This window comes from Mastacembelus armatus, chromosome 3, assembly GCF_900324485.2.
Source record: "Mastacembelus armatus chromosome 3, fMasArm1.2, whole genome shotgun sequence".
Taxonomy (NCBI): Eukaryota; Metazoa; Chordata; class Actinopteri; order Synbranchiformes; family Mastacembelidae; genus Mastacembelus; species Mastacembelus armatus.
Window position 1 is genome coordinate 25569414 of NC_046635.1, and position 17740 is coordinate 25587153.

The following is a 17740-nucleotide window of genomic DNA, read 5'->3' on the forward strand; positions in this document are numbered from 1 at the left end:
ATATCCTTTATGGTTCAATTCAAGCCAGGAAAAAACACAATACTTCAAAGTATCTCAAGTGTATTTAAGCTTCACAAATAAGCTAATTCTGTGTAGAGCAGGAACTATAAACATTGGTCACATCACCTGTCAGGTCAGTATTTCTGTTTCGCACAGCCTCTCCCTTTTTGTCTTGTATCAGCAAGACATCAAGAAGAAGCAGCGTGAGTTAAGCAAGCTTCAGTCAAAACTGCAGTTCCTCATTCATCATCCATTTAATAGAAAGAGAATTTCCACAAGTTTTGTTGTCAAGGTTATGTTATTGTAATGTAGGCACCTTTATCCAAGCTTTTTTAATAGATGGTGTCAAGTTCGAATTGCATCCATGCACAATGTCTTAGATGGTTTGATGTCATATGGTCAGCATTGCTTGCAACAGTGATTGTTGTAATAGGGCCTGCAATATTAGGATGGTGACCGTTGAATGCTGCCTTTTCCAAGGGTAGGCTTGTATCACACACTACAATTCAGAGGTTGAGAAGTTTTTTGAAATGTAGTTTGTACATTTTAAAATAGCTGAAGTGTAATTAAAAACATGGGATTGTGTAAATGATGAAGCCCTGAGACTTTGACTCAAACCAAAATAGCTATGTACAATTGTGATGATGGTGACGGTGCTTACTGGTACATTTGTATGCATTAGACTGATCAAATATAAACAGATAATTAAATTGATTAAATTAGGTAGATGTCAACATCCTGATTTTAAGAAGTTTGACTTAGGGCAGACAATTCAGGAAAAATCAGAAAGAGGAAGCTCAATTTCAAAAGCAGACCTGCAAAGAAATCCCACCTTTATTTCTGACTTCTCTCAAAGCCACTTCTCCAGAAATTCATGAACGCACACTGCCTGACTACTGAAGCAATGTTTTTCCACGAGAGAGAGAAAGAGAATTACGAATAGGATCAGGGCAACTGCCATGACTAAAATATACATACAGTATACAACAGTTCAGATGGCTAAGGTTACAGATTTAAGGCTAATAATCCTTCTCACACACACAGCCACACCAATATTAATACTGCCTTTAGATCTAGCATAATCTAACTTATTTTTAGTTGTACTTTTCTAAAATACAGTCTTCTGTTTGTGAATGAAAGTTGCTGTGGGTACTTCCTTTGCCATAGCTCACTAGCTGTAGCTGTACAATCAGAGCATTGACATGTCTGCCTGCAATGCCCTGTGGGAGACTCTTGGCTCACACATTGAGTGCAAGGGCAGAGTGCATGTAAATAGGAGGTAGATTGAAAGGCAGGTTGGCCATCCAATGGTTTTGTTCAGGTCGAATAAAATCATTGGTCAGGCTTTTTTTCCAACCCTGCAGCTGCCACAGATGTTGGATTTTTTACTTTGAGATGCATTTAATTTATTCATTGCCATCAGGGTGAAAAGGAAAAAAAAGAAATGTAACAGGAATGCTTCTAAAAGGAATTGACTGACCTACATCCGATTGAATGGTTTTGTATACTATTGTATGTTGTTTGCGGTTATCTAAAACACCACAGCCTTACATGGTATCAAAGAGTTTCTGATAGAAATATTTCTGTCTTTGTTTCTTCTCCTCCTTTTCCTAAAATACCCTCATTGCCAATTAAACAGCTTGTATAGTTTGTCTGACAGTGTCACCTGTGGTGAACATTTTTCACTTAGTCTGTATTGCTGGTGATATATATTGGCTCACCTTAAATGAGTATGCAAATCATTTCTGTTAGTTTGGTGATAAGGAAATGAGGCCTGATTTAGGCCATTGTCGGGGACAGTCATTTCTGGGTCAACCCAGGAAAAAAACTGCTACCTTATTCACAGTTCATCAGTATGAAAGATCCTTTTAAATCCAACCTAATTTTATTGTAATAGAAATACCCATTATGGATTATGCTTGTAACACTTACAAGAAGAAAAAGAAATCCACCAGAACTGTACTGTCAATTGAGAAGGGTGTGCAAAATCGCAGAAATGTTCTTATGTTTACTTCTAAATTACATCACGCCTACTAGGGAGGGAAGGTAATTGTAAAAGTCAAAACATAGAACAGCACGTCATCACTATATAAAAGTGAAATGGTAAAAACACAATTTCAGTTCATCACACTGACACATCCTGACCTCTGGCTTCAGTTTTACCTTATTTCACATGTCAGAAATCTGATTTGAAGTAGTGCACTGTGTGTGAGTGTGAGTGTGAGAGAGAGAGCCATAGAAAGTCTAACCGTATCCATTTCACCAGCAGCAAGAGGAAGGGAAAGAGAGAGAGAGAGATGACCTTGTGTCCTCACAAGGCATGATGAGACAGTCTCTATTTGCATATGTGTGTCTGTTTGGGGAGGAACAGTACACATTCAGTCATGATCATGGTGGTCAGTTCAGGTCAGTCTCCACAGTAAACTCTTTGCCTCTAGGTTAATTTCTTTTTTCCCTTGGTTTCCTATTTTTGTTTTATGTGACTATTGTCAAGGAAGAAGGCAAAAATATAGAAATGTAGAGAAAAGCATTGAAATATATTAATAATACATTTTAGGATGAGAAAAGCCTGGCCTGGAGAGAAACAGTAAGGGAGAGAACGATGTGTAAGAGAAGAGGTAGCCAAGGCTTTCAGGTGTGATTTGTGAGGAGAGCGGTGAGCATTTCATCTGAATTCAGCCTGGTTCTCCAGAGAAGACATTGATCAGAATGAGATGTGAAGCGTGGCAAGAGAGACGATGAACAAGAGCTGGAGCAATAGGTGTAGGGAGCTGGTGGATGGGATGGCAAAGAAAGCGAAAGGGGATGGGGTTGGAATGAGTGGGAGGGGTGGAAAAGATGAAGCAGCTCTTATTATTAATGTTCTCAATACTCCAGGAATGCCTCAGAAGCAGAAAATTAAAAAAAAAATGTATTCCTTATGTCTCTTTATTTCTCCCTGCTCTATCTCAATAATGGACTTTATCCCTCAGCATTTTCAATCCAGCATGCTCCACTTAACTTTTAATAATACTACATTGGTTTTTGGCTTTTTAAAAATCATTGGTATGTCACTCAAATACTAAGGTTCATCTTGTCATTATATTAATGTGGCCCTGAGGGCAATATAAAGGACTGCAGAAGCTTCTGAGTGCACAATAGTCGTAGGAACAATGTGTTCTTCTGGTCTTTTGTTGCTTGCTATACACACTGTTCTGCCTTTAAACGATTCGATATAGGCCTCTCTGTATATTTCCTCAATATTTGGGAGACTACATACAAAAGATAAGGCAGGGCTGAATTAGAAATTTATGCTCTGTGGGTTAACAGACTACAATGCGGGATTAAATACTTTCTAGGCTATTGAGCAGTGAGATATGAATTTCAAAATTAAATCTTACTACAATTCAGAGTGTAGCCCAACCTGAAAAGACATAAAAACTTTGGCCATTACCAAAGAATAAAAAAAATAAGGAATAAAGAATCAGGGGAAAAACAAATGTATTCTTTTTCTGTAAATAATTTAAAATGCATGACTAGTGTGACAAACTAATGGGATGAGACTGATGCTGTAATTTTGCTGGTTTGGAGTGTGGGTGGACAGTGCAAAAACACTTTTTTTTTTTTTTTTTTTTTTCTTTAAAGTGTGGGAGGAAAATCTTGAAATAAGAAGCACCTCGAACCCATAATACTTATGCTGGTGCTGGTCATTCAGGAACTCTTGACAAAAAGGATAGAGAAAGGCCACACACAGACTTGGCAAAAGAAAATCAAAAATGATTTTTCAGGTGAATATCTCTGCTGGCCACCTACTGCTTTATAACCACCTGACAAACAGCATGACGCTGACTTCCCCACAACCTGCCTTATCCCCAGATGTCTTCCTCCTGTCTGTACTCCGTGTCTGTTTGCCCTGCTAATCATAGTCCCTCTTCTCTCCTTCTCCTTCCCTCCTCCTCCCCCCACTGTTTTGCAGACATTTCTGCACTGTAATTGTGTGTTATTGGCATTTCATGTCATGGTTTTGAAGGGTGCTTTATCCTGTGCTGGGAAGGAAATAGCAAAAGAGCCTACCTACATTAAGGAGAAATCCCATTGACCCCATTTTTATTTAAATATTTCCATCAGTATCGATAATGCATTCACACTGTATTAAAGTGAGCTCTTTATTTGAATTAACACACAATTTTCTCTATGAAGTAAAAGTTACTGTGACATTATTGTACTTCAGTCTGTAAGGGTCACTTTAAAATGGCCAGTTATAGTACAGTGCAGTCGATAGTGTAGGCAGCACGATCCACCCATCATCTTTCTATTTTTGTCATCAACATGTTCTGAACTTTCTTTTCTAAACTTTATAAATTGTAAGGCTAGCTTTATTTTTGCTTTTTATTATTTTGAATATCTTGAAGAGGATCAAATCAACAGTGACTTTATATATGATCAATTGTAGTTGGATTTTGCATACATGCAGAACTCGAGTATTTTCTTAGTTTTCTGGGGCCAATGTGATTTATTTTTTCCATTTTTGTTGTTAAAGTGAGTTAGAGACATTATATTTACACCATGTTTATTTTTTGACTGGTTTACAGGATAGTCATTCTCATATAAGGACACTTATTGGACATTTTTGTAACAAGCATGACTATACTCACTATTTGTACTCACTACAGTCTCTACTATAGATGTGGGACCCTGCCACACAAACCAGACATGAGTGCAAAAGTGACACTAGTTTAGCAGTCCAACATAGGCTGTTCATGAATACATGTTCATGTGCTAACTTTCCTTAATCAAAAGTCTTTTAATTACATATTTGAATTTTTGACAATGTGATAGTCTCTTAATGTCCACAAAAAAGTGGTTGTTGCGAGCCAAGCTACACAGTTACTAGTTAATCCTGTTGTGGTACACATAGGCATACACAGTCTATTCTGTACAGTGCCACAATATCTGCACATTTCACATTAATTAGACAGGTTATGTAGTTAAACAAATACTACAACACAGGTAGTGGTGAATGGATAAAACACCACTGCTGATAGTGGTAAATGTAGGGTCTTTAAAGCTCAAATCACATGATAGATCAGTCAGCAATAATAGCTCTGAACCACAAAACATAACCTTTATTAAAGTTAGAACCACTGCAGCAAAGACCTTCTTGGTGAATAAGTGGAGTGGAGTGAACTGCATGGTTAGCAAGCACAGTCAAGTTACACTGAATGAGGTCCAATCAGTCCAGAACATTGAACATGAAGTGACCCTCTTTCAATTCAACTCAGTTCACGCTGTGTGTGTTCGTGCACACACACGCATGTGTGCTCACACGTGTTCTCGTGTGTGTTTGGGGGAGTGTATGCACACATACACCTGTGTATGCTTTCTCTACTTGAATACATGTTTATATAAACTCAGTGGAAATCCACTTTACTACTGTTAGTTTTACTCATGGTACATTCAAGCACAATAACACACACATGCACATAAACACACCACATGCAGCAGCAATTCATATTCGTTTTTCAATTCCAGAATTCTCTCAAGCTGCTGAGCTTGGAGAGTCTGTTTCCTTTCTGCTTTATCTTTGTTTAGCCTGCTTTTTCATGAATTATTTACAGCTTGTAACACATTTATACACTGAAACTGTACATTAGCAAACTGTTTTTAGTATACATGTGTTTATGGCAATGTTGTTGATGACATTACACCTAAAAAATTCTGACACACTAAGCAGCAAGATCAAAAATATTTATTTTAATGTTAAAGCTCATTGTAATCCATTTGGTGATTTCCAGCCAGAGTAGCATAAAAAATATATTACTCGTTTGTCCCACAGGTTGGGCACTGTTACTATTTACTATCTCTCCTTCTTTGACCATATTTAAAGTTTGCTTTGGACTTTTTTGCACAATCAGTTGATGTGTCTTAGGTTGAGACTTCACATTTTCCCCTACTCTTTTTCTTTTGAATGTCAAAGCTTTAAATAAAGGAATTACAGTGAAATGTGGAAAACCAAACCAGAAATTACCCAAGTATAAAAAGAATAATAACAAATATTGAGTGTCTGAATCTTCACTGCATCAGATTCGCTGCACAGGCAGCACAACACTGTCAGTTCTTGTACTTTGCAACTTGAAAGTGAGATAAGTACAAGTACTGCAAAAATTACATCTAGTTCCAGAAAGTGCTTTGATTAAATATTAAGTAGGACTGACTGAAGTACTAACATGTGGGGTTTTGCCATGTTGTTTTTATGTCTAAAAGCTGTTTTACACTTACATTTCAAATTATGAAAGTTAAAATACAATGAAATATTTTGAGGCATTTCCTTGCTACTACAGGGACCTGGGTTAATTACCAACATGTGGTGCTTTTGGCTTGTCTGTGCCTAATGACTGTACACAACTGGCAGCAGTCTTCATATTACGAGGGAGCCAGAGGGGTCTTTGTTTCCCCAAAAATAGCTAGCTCCCCCCAAAACAATAGAAGTTTAAGTTTGGAAGCGTCTTAAAAATTGTCAAATTAATATTTCAAATGCTGCATTGTATGATAAAAGAAATTCATAGTCTAATTAAAATATGAAGCCATGTCACCAATAATTTTAAATGTATGTGCACTGCACTGCTGTGGTGAGTGTGCCTGATTTTATTGTTGTCAAAAGTGCCTGTAATATTATTGATTGGGCCATGCAGGGTATTTTAATGGCTTCTTTTGATTTTTTATGACTTGATATTTATGACTTGTATTTATTTATGGCTCATGGACAAGAGTTGTTTTGTGGGCCTATGCATAACTATAGTATTGTGTGTGGATTTGTTGTCAAACTAGCTTTCTCAATAACCAATTACTGCATCACACCTCTTAACAGCATATTCAGTTCACTCTTATGATTTTCCACACGGTGAATTACTTTTATCCTATAAGCTTTGTCATTATTTTTGTTATGCTTTATTTTACACTAGCAATACTGGAAATGCCTGTACAAAGGTCAACACAACCTGTTGTACTGCCTCTGTAGTCTATGGGGTACCGGTTACTTGAACAAAAAAAAAAAAAAGTGCTGTAGTTGCTATTTAATAGTACTAAAGTCTCATCTTCTTTGTCTTTCTCCATCCAGCTCCAGTCATTCATGCAGGTGAGCGTTTTTCAAGTCCGAGTAGACGAATGCCCCAGTTCAGAATGCTCAAGGGCCGGTGGCTGTACCAGCATTTTGAATGTTCGAGACACACCCACAGTGGTGGATTGTGGGACGATGAGTCTTGTATCTGTGACAGTGGAATCCACAGCTGTGTGCTCTTGCTCTGGTAGAGAGCAGTCCCATCAGCCCTGTGCCACATATCCCAGAAACCCCTGCTTCAATGGTGGAGTGTGTGTGGACACTCAGCATGGCTACAGGTGAGTTTTAAATGAATGGTATGGCAAAAGGGAGCCAGAAAGATGTTTGGTAGCAAGCCGTCATTTTTCTAACAAGTAATGAAACACATTACTATGGTTTATTTAGAACTTAAAGCTTAGATATGACTAAAGCAGCGATTACTAAACCGTAAAAAATATATAAAAATAAAAAACGATGATGCAATATTCTGAAAATGTTTATATATAAATGTGGCATCACTGTGCATGTCATTAATGAAATTACACCTTTGGTTTGATTTTACTAAAAATGGTTTTAACACTTGTGTTCAAACACAATAAAGACAAGTACAGTACAAATGCGCTCTATGTAGTTTGGTTCACACTGGAAGTTCGTTTACCAGTCTCACTTTGTCTTTATCAAAGTGTTTTACAAAAAAAAAAAAATCTTGCATGCCAAATTTAATTCCTTTTCATTTTTTCCTAAAAAAGATTCTGGTCTCACTGAAACACAAAATGTAATTGTGGTTTAGAAGGCCAGCAGAGTGAGATAAAGTGAGCTAGCACAATAGAAATAATGGGCTGGAGATGGAAAAGAAATCACAAGCAGGGCATGGGGTCATTTTGAACATGATTACGCAGTGTCTATATATGTGTGTTACTCTTTAAGATTAAAGGTGAAGACGTGGGGAACTCATTTAGCACTACAAGTTTTACTTTCTCCATTTGTTTTTTCCTCTCTCTCTCATCTCTGTCACTGTCTGTTCTCTGTTGTTGCCTGACTCTAAAGGTTGATATTTGAAGTGAGATTTAGCCTTTGTCTTTCTACCCTGCTAATGTTTAAAGAATTTCACCAAGCTGTCATGTTAAAACTGACTCCTCTTTATGTTTTGGATGTCATGCCATTTGATGGTCTGCCATATCTTGTTACTGGAACGTATCACAGCTCAGTAGGTCCCTACTTTGTCTATTGGGAGGTTTAGTAGGTCATTATAATCCCATAGACCTTGATTGTCATGGTTACAGTAGCAACCGCTGAGCATTTCTACCAAAACTACTTGATTAAGTTACAAAACGTGTGACCACGCTATTAGATAAAAGAAAAATATACAATATTGTCAGCCAAGAACAAAAACATTGTTAGCTTATTTAGTCAATAGCACACAGTTATGTAGTTTACATACTACCTGACATATCAGCTGTGTACTTTCATGTAATGAAACACCACCATCAAAATTAAATCTTTGTTGTGTTAGAAGCTTAAAATTAAATGTCATATCAAATATTGTGGTTCTTAGGACATTAAGGATGTGTTTGTATGGTAAATACATTGGTGTGATTATTAGTGTCTATGCATCTTATCTAACCCTAGAATCGAACGTGTACAGGCTGGGGAATAAATCCCAAGCATCATGTTGTTACTGAAAAAAAAAAAAAAAAAAAAAAAAAAAGCTCGCACTGGGATAGCAGAAATGTCCTGAGGTCTGAAAGCTCTCTTGGTGCATCTAAATCAGTAAACATCTTGTGCTATTTTAATGCCAACTTTTTGGTTCTGCTAGATATAAAGAATCCCAAACTAGTAGCTTAGCTTGTCTACTACCTGGCCCATAGACTTAAGAAGCTGTTGAAGGTGTAATAAGCTCTGTGCTGTTTAGGTATGTATGGAAGATGCATAGCACATCACATTAGAGTATTGGGTGTTGCTGATAACTTCAGTACTGCAAAGAAACTTAGAGGCATGTATAAGATAAATATCAAGAAGAAGAACAATTAACACTTAACATAGAATATGATGTTTTTAAGCCTAAAATTAAGAATCATAGGCTTTCAGTCATGTCTAGCCACGGTGAATGAGGGACTGAATTACGAGGGATTTATGGGAAATAGAGCAGGGGAAAAATGGAAGAGAAGGGAGGAATTAGAGGGAAATTAAAGGAGTGAACATAACCTCAAAGCATATGCTTCTGAGACTGTGCTGGCAAGAATAAAGCAACATGCCTGTGGTGTTTGTGTGTAATTGTGTGCAAGAGTGTTCATGCTGTGTTTAGTTTACAGGCAAACACTTTCTCAAATGATGCCAGTGATTAAAAAATGTGAAGAAAATGAACACATCAAAACAAACGACCTGCCCAGTGCCACTAAAGGGAAGCTTTATTTAATACTATGGCAGCCAATGTTCTAATAATCACATATCTGCTGAGCTCTTAATTTGAACTCCCAGGTCTTTTCACACTGATTTTGCTCATTAACAACAGAGCGTGATGTTTTTCACTGGTGTGCTGCAACTGTCGATGAGGTAGAATTAAAATCAATGTATTAAGTATTTTTATTCATGCTAAGGGATATTATTGGGCCCACTTACAGCTGGAGACAGTTTGACAATTTCCTCTATACAAAACAGTCTTATTAGTGTTAAAAGGCTCCATCATCCAAGTCTGAATGTGTCTCTCTTCGCCCTACCAAGTCAACTCTTGAATGGCTTTTACATTCACCTTTTAATACCCATGTCACATGTCAATTATACAGAATCTATTTTTCAGTGGGCACGGAAAAAACAGCAATATTAAAGTAACACAGATTTAGCATGATGGGGTTAGACAGGAAATGGTGTGAAAATGGAAAAACAGTTTTCTTTGCAGCTTTGACATGTTGACAGAGAAACTGCTGCCACTGATACAGGGATGTCACCACAATGTCAAGCAGCTGTACAAAGGATAAGGTGAAGGGAGTCTGCTTAAAATTTCATCTGTCTGGGTGAGACAAATATACATCTTACAAACGTCATAAATCTTATATAATCTAAAATTTTAAATGCTCAAACCTTGTTTCTCAAGTACAGCACAGACTTGAGAATTTAGTAAAAGTTAGCTTTATGCAACAGCTTTTTAAAAGGAATATTAAATGGTACACCCATTCTGCCCTTTTTTTCCTTAGACTACTGTAAATGAAGGATTTTACATCTATAGTGAGCTGTTTGTTGCAAAGATGTTTCCTAATATGAAAGAAAGTTCTTCAGTTTAGCACTACCAAGGTGCCATTCTCAGCATTTGGGTTCATAAGATTACGTTTACAGGTCCTCAGTGGGTGTAGACAGCAGGGCTGGAGTTCCTGACAGGGTTTAACTGCCAGGCCTTTTTGCTGTTATGGAGTCTGACTTGCAGATAAAAACTGAGATTTTCAGAAGATTCTTGGCAGAGTCTGAATCAAAATACAGCCCTTGTTTGCTTCAGTGCTTTCTAGCATTATAAATAGAAACAAACCTTTCACAACCTCCTGCTAGATGAAAAGCGTAGCATGTTAGGTGTCACATACTGCTGGGTCTTGTTTCGATTCCCCAGCAAACAACTGAACTGAAGGAGAATGTCATCATTTGCATAAATCACTCTGTAAACAAGGCCAAAAGTGGGGTGAGAGCATTTCAACAAATCCTTTTAACTACAAACATGATGATGAAATAAGCTCTTTGGTGCTTCTAGTGGTAGCGGAGACATGATGACCCTGTTTAACTTTGTGTAATTCAGCCCGATGCTTTGTGTATCCTCAGGCTCAGATCTTTAATGGTGGAAGTGAGGGGCTCTTTGCAACCAATTAAATGAAACACCCAGCTTTTATCACTGTTTAAAGTCTATCTCCATTTCAATATTCTGATGAAATGAAGAGTCAATGCTCACACTTACAATGATTAAAGAATAAAGCTAAAAAATACGTCTGTACAGTGTTGTCCTTAATGGTGGATAAGAAGTAGACGAAGTCATGTTTTTACTACAGATGGCAAAAGCATTCAGAGTTGATCTTGTCTTATTAGCTACAGTTTAGTTCCATAGCTTTTTACACACAACATTTATTGTTATGAGAGAAGGCAACTAACACTATATATTATATATACATACACACACAAGGCAAGTGTGTTGAGCTGATAAGGTAACTTAATCTAAACAGCTAGCTTGAACATTTACTGTCCAGAAGTATCACCATCTTTAACTCCATTACCTTATCTTTCTTCAGGTTATTTCCACCATGCAGTGGCTTTATGGACCAATACTCAACCACATACCTGCGTGATTCATGCTAAAGGATTTAAAGTTGTTCATCTTAAAGCTGTAAAAACGAACTACAGCTGTCAATAAAAGTAATGCCATTAATTTTGTAGATATGTTTCATAAGCTGATTTTTTTTTTTACACTGGCGAAAAAGGTTAAATTCTGACTAAAATTATGTTGTATTTTGCCAAAAACAACATAGATATCTATAAATCCACTTGTACAGTACTAGAAAATCAGAAACCACAAAAGAGAAGTTAATATTTTATGTTTTGTTTGATGACACCTTCTAATTAACAGAATATTGTTCTTGTATCTGTCTAAATAGACTTTTTTGATGCAGTCAAATGTGGCAGTAAGCAGTAAGGTCATTGTTCTGTCATAGGCACAGCAGACTATCTCACTCCGCTGGTCATCAGCCTGCAACACAACACAACAGAACAACAACAGGCTGGCCACACTAGACACAGGCAGCTAATTACCCACTGAGCTGCTGCACATTAAGGAACATGTAAACATACCTAAGACTGTCACTTTCTTTGTGCAGGTTAGGTCTTTATTTGTCAGAATCTCTCTGCCCATGACGTGTAGCTACAGCAAAAGTTTGTTTACTTTGTTTCTTTTTCCCTATGGTGAACAGCACTCTGCCAGCCTGCCAGCTGCTGTCACTCAAATACAGACAGAGACACCCTAAGATCTCCCCAAAGACCTGTTTTCTTCTTCTGCATTATACAAAACAATATATTTAAAGAACAAGACTGCAAAAGATGTGGCTAAATGTGATCAGTTAAACTTAAACTCAAGACATTTTACTGAAAACCACATGATAACTTCATAATGGTGCCAAAAGCAAAGGCTTGGGATAGGATCAGTATATTGTTTGGGAAGTCCAGTAGATGTTGAAATATTTTACAGAACAAGTGAAAACCTGCAGCTGCAGATAGAAAGTCAGCAACATCAAAATCTGTAGGATTAATCCCCTGTCACAATGGATATCTTTACCAAATTTCATAGACTACTGTAAAATGACTAACCTTGACATTTGCTGGTGAATTTTAAAGTAATTAATGTGCTGCAGCTAATTAGCCATCTAGTGTGAAAATGTAATTTTGCAGTGGAGTCTGTAGATATTTTTTTGGTAGTTTGTTCAACAAGCCAAGGTCCATCCTAAGAAAAAAAGGGAGCCATAAACTAGAAAGCTAATGTAGGTTGTTCAAAAGCTGTTCTGGGTTGTGTTGCATCTGCTTTCTGACTCAGTGTTACTGTTACAGAATGGTGATATTTGGTGTTTTGTCCAGACAGGTTAGGTTTTTAAATCCTTTCTGTCTCTATCTAGACAAAGGGAGTGACATTCTCACTGGCACTACAATGTCATTCTCTGCTGCACCGACATGGGGCACTCTGACTTATTGTGTAAAATGCAGGTGTGTCCCATTTGGGTGCTGTTTTTTGTCCTTAAAAAGCATGTGCCATATCATTTATAGAGCACATACTCTATGTAAGCTGTAGCAGAATAAACATTTCATTTCTGTTGGACTCCAACATGTAACAACACCCAACCATGCAGATGAAATAATGGTAAAATTACACTAAAATAAGTGACAGATTGCAGAAAATATTATGGTAAGAGGAAAATTTCCATTTCTTGTACCCAGGCAGGAGACATACACACACAGTACTTAATGGCAGAATTCAACACCACAGAAACAAACGGTAGAAGCAGCTGCTGCAACAGGTGTTCTGTGTTTAACATGTTCAAATACTTTATAATCCAGAAGGACTAAAAGACCTGTGCATGTTCAACCACACATGCACATACTTTCTCTAAACATATGTGAGAGCAGATGAACACGAGGGCTCATCACACACATGTCCACTAAGCTTTCTTGCTGTGTTTTGTAGAAGTTATTTTTACCCTTCAGCTTCATTTAATTAGAAGCAGTGAGTGAGAAAGGGCAGGATTTGAGTCTGGCTGGCCAGAGTCAGCATGTAATGTGGCTCACTGCTGGACCATAACAGGATGACTGGGTGGATCCATGTTAGACATAATCCCTGGATTACACACATGCTCACAAATACACAATTATTGAGAATGTGGACAGTCTCTTCTCTCATTCTCTTAATGTAACACGCAATCGATGTTGCATTGCTTTGCATATTAAGACACTGTTATTGCCAATTTCAAGTAGTAATGGAGCATATATTGTGATAATTATGGATTGACTTGTGGGTTAGAGAACTAATCATAAAAAAATTGGATTTGCAAGAACACAAGACCACTATCACATCGAATGAAATTGCAGTTTTGACTTGCTATTTCCTTTGAATTTTATATATGTTTGATTTTATCACTTTGGTCAGAATTGTATAGTGTGTGTTTCATCATCCTCACATTCTAGGGAATTTGTTTTTCATTATTGATGTGGCTAGGTCAGGCATGATGTTTTTTATATGTAACATTTTGCTGATTATTCTGTAGAGGAGCACAAGGGGTCACTGAATGTATTGACAGGGACAATATTGGGAATCTTATTCTGTGGCGCTCACAATTACTATTTCTCCATCCAAATGAATTACCCTGTACAAGTCATTAGGGTCAAGTACTGGACAGAGTTCACTGCCATTTTCACCAAATGCGGGATTGTCTTTTCAACACTGTTCACTCTTCCAGTAGAGTTCCAGAGGAAGTCCAAACACTTAAATAATACTCTTTCTTGTCCTTAAATTTGTCAGGAATCTGTACGTGTGTTGAACTCACTGTTCACTGCAGCACTGTGGTGCAAGATGTACTTACTTAGAAAAATCACAAATATTATCACATACATGTACTTAAAAATGTCAAAGAAGAAGTGCTAACTTTGCATTAAATTAATTAAATTAATTAAATTTTATATTTATCAGTATTAGGGGCAGCATGGTGGCTGAGTGGTTAGCACTGTTGCCTCACAGCAAGAAGGTCGTGGGTTCACATCCCGGCCTTTCTGTGTGGAGTTTGCATGTTCTCCCTGTGCTTGCGTGGGTTTACTCCGGGTACTCTGGTTTCCTCCCACAGTCCAAAAACATGCATGTCAGGTTGATTGGTGACTCTAAAATTGCCCGTAGGAGTGATTGTGAGTGTGTGAGGTTGTCTGTCTTTGTGTGTCTATATGTGGCCCTGCGACAGACTGGTGACCTGTCCAGGGTGTACCCCTGCCTTCCACCCGAGAGAGAGCTGGGATAGGCTCCAGCAGATCCCCGTGACCCTGAGCCAGGAAAAGCGGGTATAGAAGATGGATGGATTTATCAGTATTAGATTGTTATTACCAGTTTAACTGAAATGTATTAGATTTTCAGGCTTAAGAACATTGTGTATCACAGTCTTCTCCTGTCATTGTTCTAAATGCCTCCACAAATTGTCAGGGAAACAAACTAAAACTTGTATTGTGATGAACAACTGAAAATGGTGTTTTGTGCTGTTACATAATACAAAACTGAACAAGGCTTAAGTCTGAGAATGACAAATTGCAGCTTCTGCTGTCTCAAGCATATCAGGTGCTGCATGCCTTTTATGGGAAGTGAATATGGGCTAGAACACAAGAGCAGAAAATGTTTTCTTTGTGAAGCATCAGCCAAAGACATGACAGAGAGAGAAAAAGGCAAAACAGGTGAAATTGTCAGCCCAGAGACACAAATGCTGTTTGATTGTCACATTTTCAGACACACTACAGTCCCTGTGCTCTGTAACATCTGCTGTGTGATTTTTCTGGGTTTAGAAGAGGAAAGAAGGTGAAACATGAGGTGTCAGAGATGAAGAAGATAGAAGGATAGAATCGGGAAGAATGGGAAGAAATTAAGAAAAAAAGCAGCAAATGGAAATGCTGAAGACAGAAAATTAGGATAAAAGATGGGAAAAGGATACTGGGGGAACAAGTGTTGGGAAAAAAAGGGGAAATTGTGAAAAAACATGAGAGGAAAGAAGAGTAAGGTAATAAGAAGAAATACCACAAGAGAAGAGACATGAAGAGAGACAAAAATAACGTTGGTAAAGATAAAACCTAAAACAAAATAGAATTGCTGTACGATAGTTTTCTATTTAGACATGACCCCAGCTCAACACAAACAAACACACAAATAGATTATGGCCAGAGATTGAAGGAAGAACATGCTGATAATCGAGGCACTGGGATTAATAATGAGATCTGGGGGGGTGAGGGGGTTGGAGGTGGGATTACAGCTCCCAGTCTGACATTAACAAAGACAATTCCTAGTAGACAGGGAATGAGCAAAACAAAGCTGCCTTAAGAGGATTGGAGGGTTTGGCCATTGTGACTACAACTGTGTCTCAGATTGTCTCACGCTCAGAGAATTAGGATGACATTGACAAAATGGAAATGCAGAGATGGTTGTTTTCTTCATGCCTCTAATCATTTGCATCCAAATACTGTTATGAGTCTGTGTTAGCTAGGTGAAAGTCAAATCAAAGCATTTCTCTGAAACATTAAATACTCTTGATTAAATAAGTAAGATTCAAATTTAAAGATAGGAAAAACACATTTTACATTATGAAAAGATCAACTAACCTGCTTTATCAGGACTGGGATGTAACTGGAAACATAAGCAAACAATCCACTTGTCATCATATTTACATAAAACCTTTGGACCTTTGGAAGTATTTATGTATTATATATATATATAGTATAGTATATTCTAGCCCACTATTAGTGGCTTAATCCAAAGCTATTGTGCAAGAAATTTTCACTGAACTGGGATGATATGAAAAATTGTCATTTGAAAAGTGACTAACAACTACAGTTATCAGGCAGATGCAGTGGAATAAAAAGTATAATATTTGCCTCCCATGTAGCAGCAGGGCTGTAGTTCTTTATTTACACATAAAGTGAAGAACTGAAAGGGTCATTTATACTGCACTACACAAGTGCATTTATATAGGTCTTACATTCCTGTATTTTGATGTTACATTTGTATTCTTTTAATATGCTTATTTTCCTGTTGTGTATTTGTATCTGAAGGCAGTGTAGTGACATGTCCCTGGTCTGTTTGCACAAGCAACTAGCAACAATACGTGAGCTGTGTAATTTTCTGACTCTGTGCTCCCTTACAATCCTGGATGAGGGCAGAGGCAAGAAATGGGCAAGAGAATGAAGAAACTTTTAGATAAGAAATGAGTTGTCCACAGAACACCAGTGAGGTGTAATGTGTGTGTGTGCATGCATGTGCATGATTTTTATAAGGTTGTGCAGAATTCACAGGGCTAAACCTCTACATCTTGAGAAGCAGCTGAATTGTGAGTAACATAAACCAATGAAAAACTCACTTATTAGGAGCTGAGGAATTGCCCTGGAGAAATACCCTTGTTTCTCTGAGCTGTATGTTTGTGTATGTATTTGGGAGAGCAGCTGTGTGTGCAATTTGTATATTCCATAATTGCTAACAACAGGTGGTTTGAGTGAGGGGAATTTATTCATTTGTTTATTTTTTGCCTAAAGAATGGAAGGCTTTCTCATCATATTCATATAGATCTAGAACAAAATAATGATGAAAGATATGAAAGGAAAAACAAAGGAAGGATTCTGAGAATCAAATAAAAAATGATTTGGGATATGTGTAGAGCCTTGAGGTTAAACTCTACCTCAAAGCACTATTGCTGATAAACTTCTTACACACATTTTCTGGGTTAAAGCTTCTTGGTTTCTTGGTAGTATTGACTGTGCTATATTTTAAACCACGTTTAAGCAAACATCAGATCAGATATTGTGTGTGCTGTATGCTATGGAGCTAGGAAGGTGTCAGTTATGTACAAAAATTATATTTAGTAAGGTTCCTCTGCACATGGCATAATGTCTGAATATGAGAGTTTCTTTACACACTTCATCTCTGAGAATGGTCCATTAACATTACAGAAGCCATAAAAGCTATACATTTCAGGGTTTTAGTTGACATTCGCACAAATTGAGATTGCAATCGCAAAACGCTTTTCTTGTGAGGAAACACACTGTATGTTAAATTTACCCTCTTTGCTATGCTTTGTAATTTATATAACAATAGTAAGTGCTAGCAGTTGTGGAGAAAAAGTTAGCTAGTTAGTCTGTTAGTTGCCCTAAAGCATGTGTGTGTTGGATTATATAATTGGAGGTTATTACACACTTGTGGCTGTCACACAATGTGAGTTTCCAAATTTGGAAAAGGGCTAAGTGAACTTTTATGCATTTGGCACAGCTGGAATATCTGTTTTAATTTTTAATTTATAATTTTTTAATTTTTAATTCAATTTTTAATTTTTTTAATTTATAATTATCAATCATCCTACTATGGAGAATGGATCAGTCAGAACTAACTGTCAATGACTTTCTGTATTTCAGACAGATAAG

General features: G+C 37.3%; 1 protein-coding gene across 1 annotated transcript in view; it reads left to right on the forward strand.

The window, feature by feature from the left end:
- LOC113122715 (neural-cadherin) overlaps positions 1–17740 on the forward strand; it is a 245826-nt gene that overhangs the window by 155523 nt on the left and 72563 nt on the right. The window contains exon 26 of the mRNA XM_026294237.2: positions 7097–7374. Within this exon, the coding sequence (XP_026150022.1) occupies positions 7097–7374 (278 nt within the window). The remainder of the gene's footprint in view (positions 1–7096; positions 7375–17740) is intronic.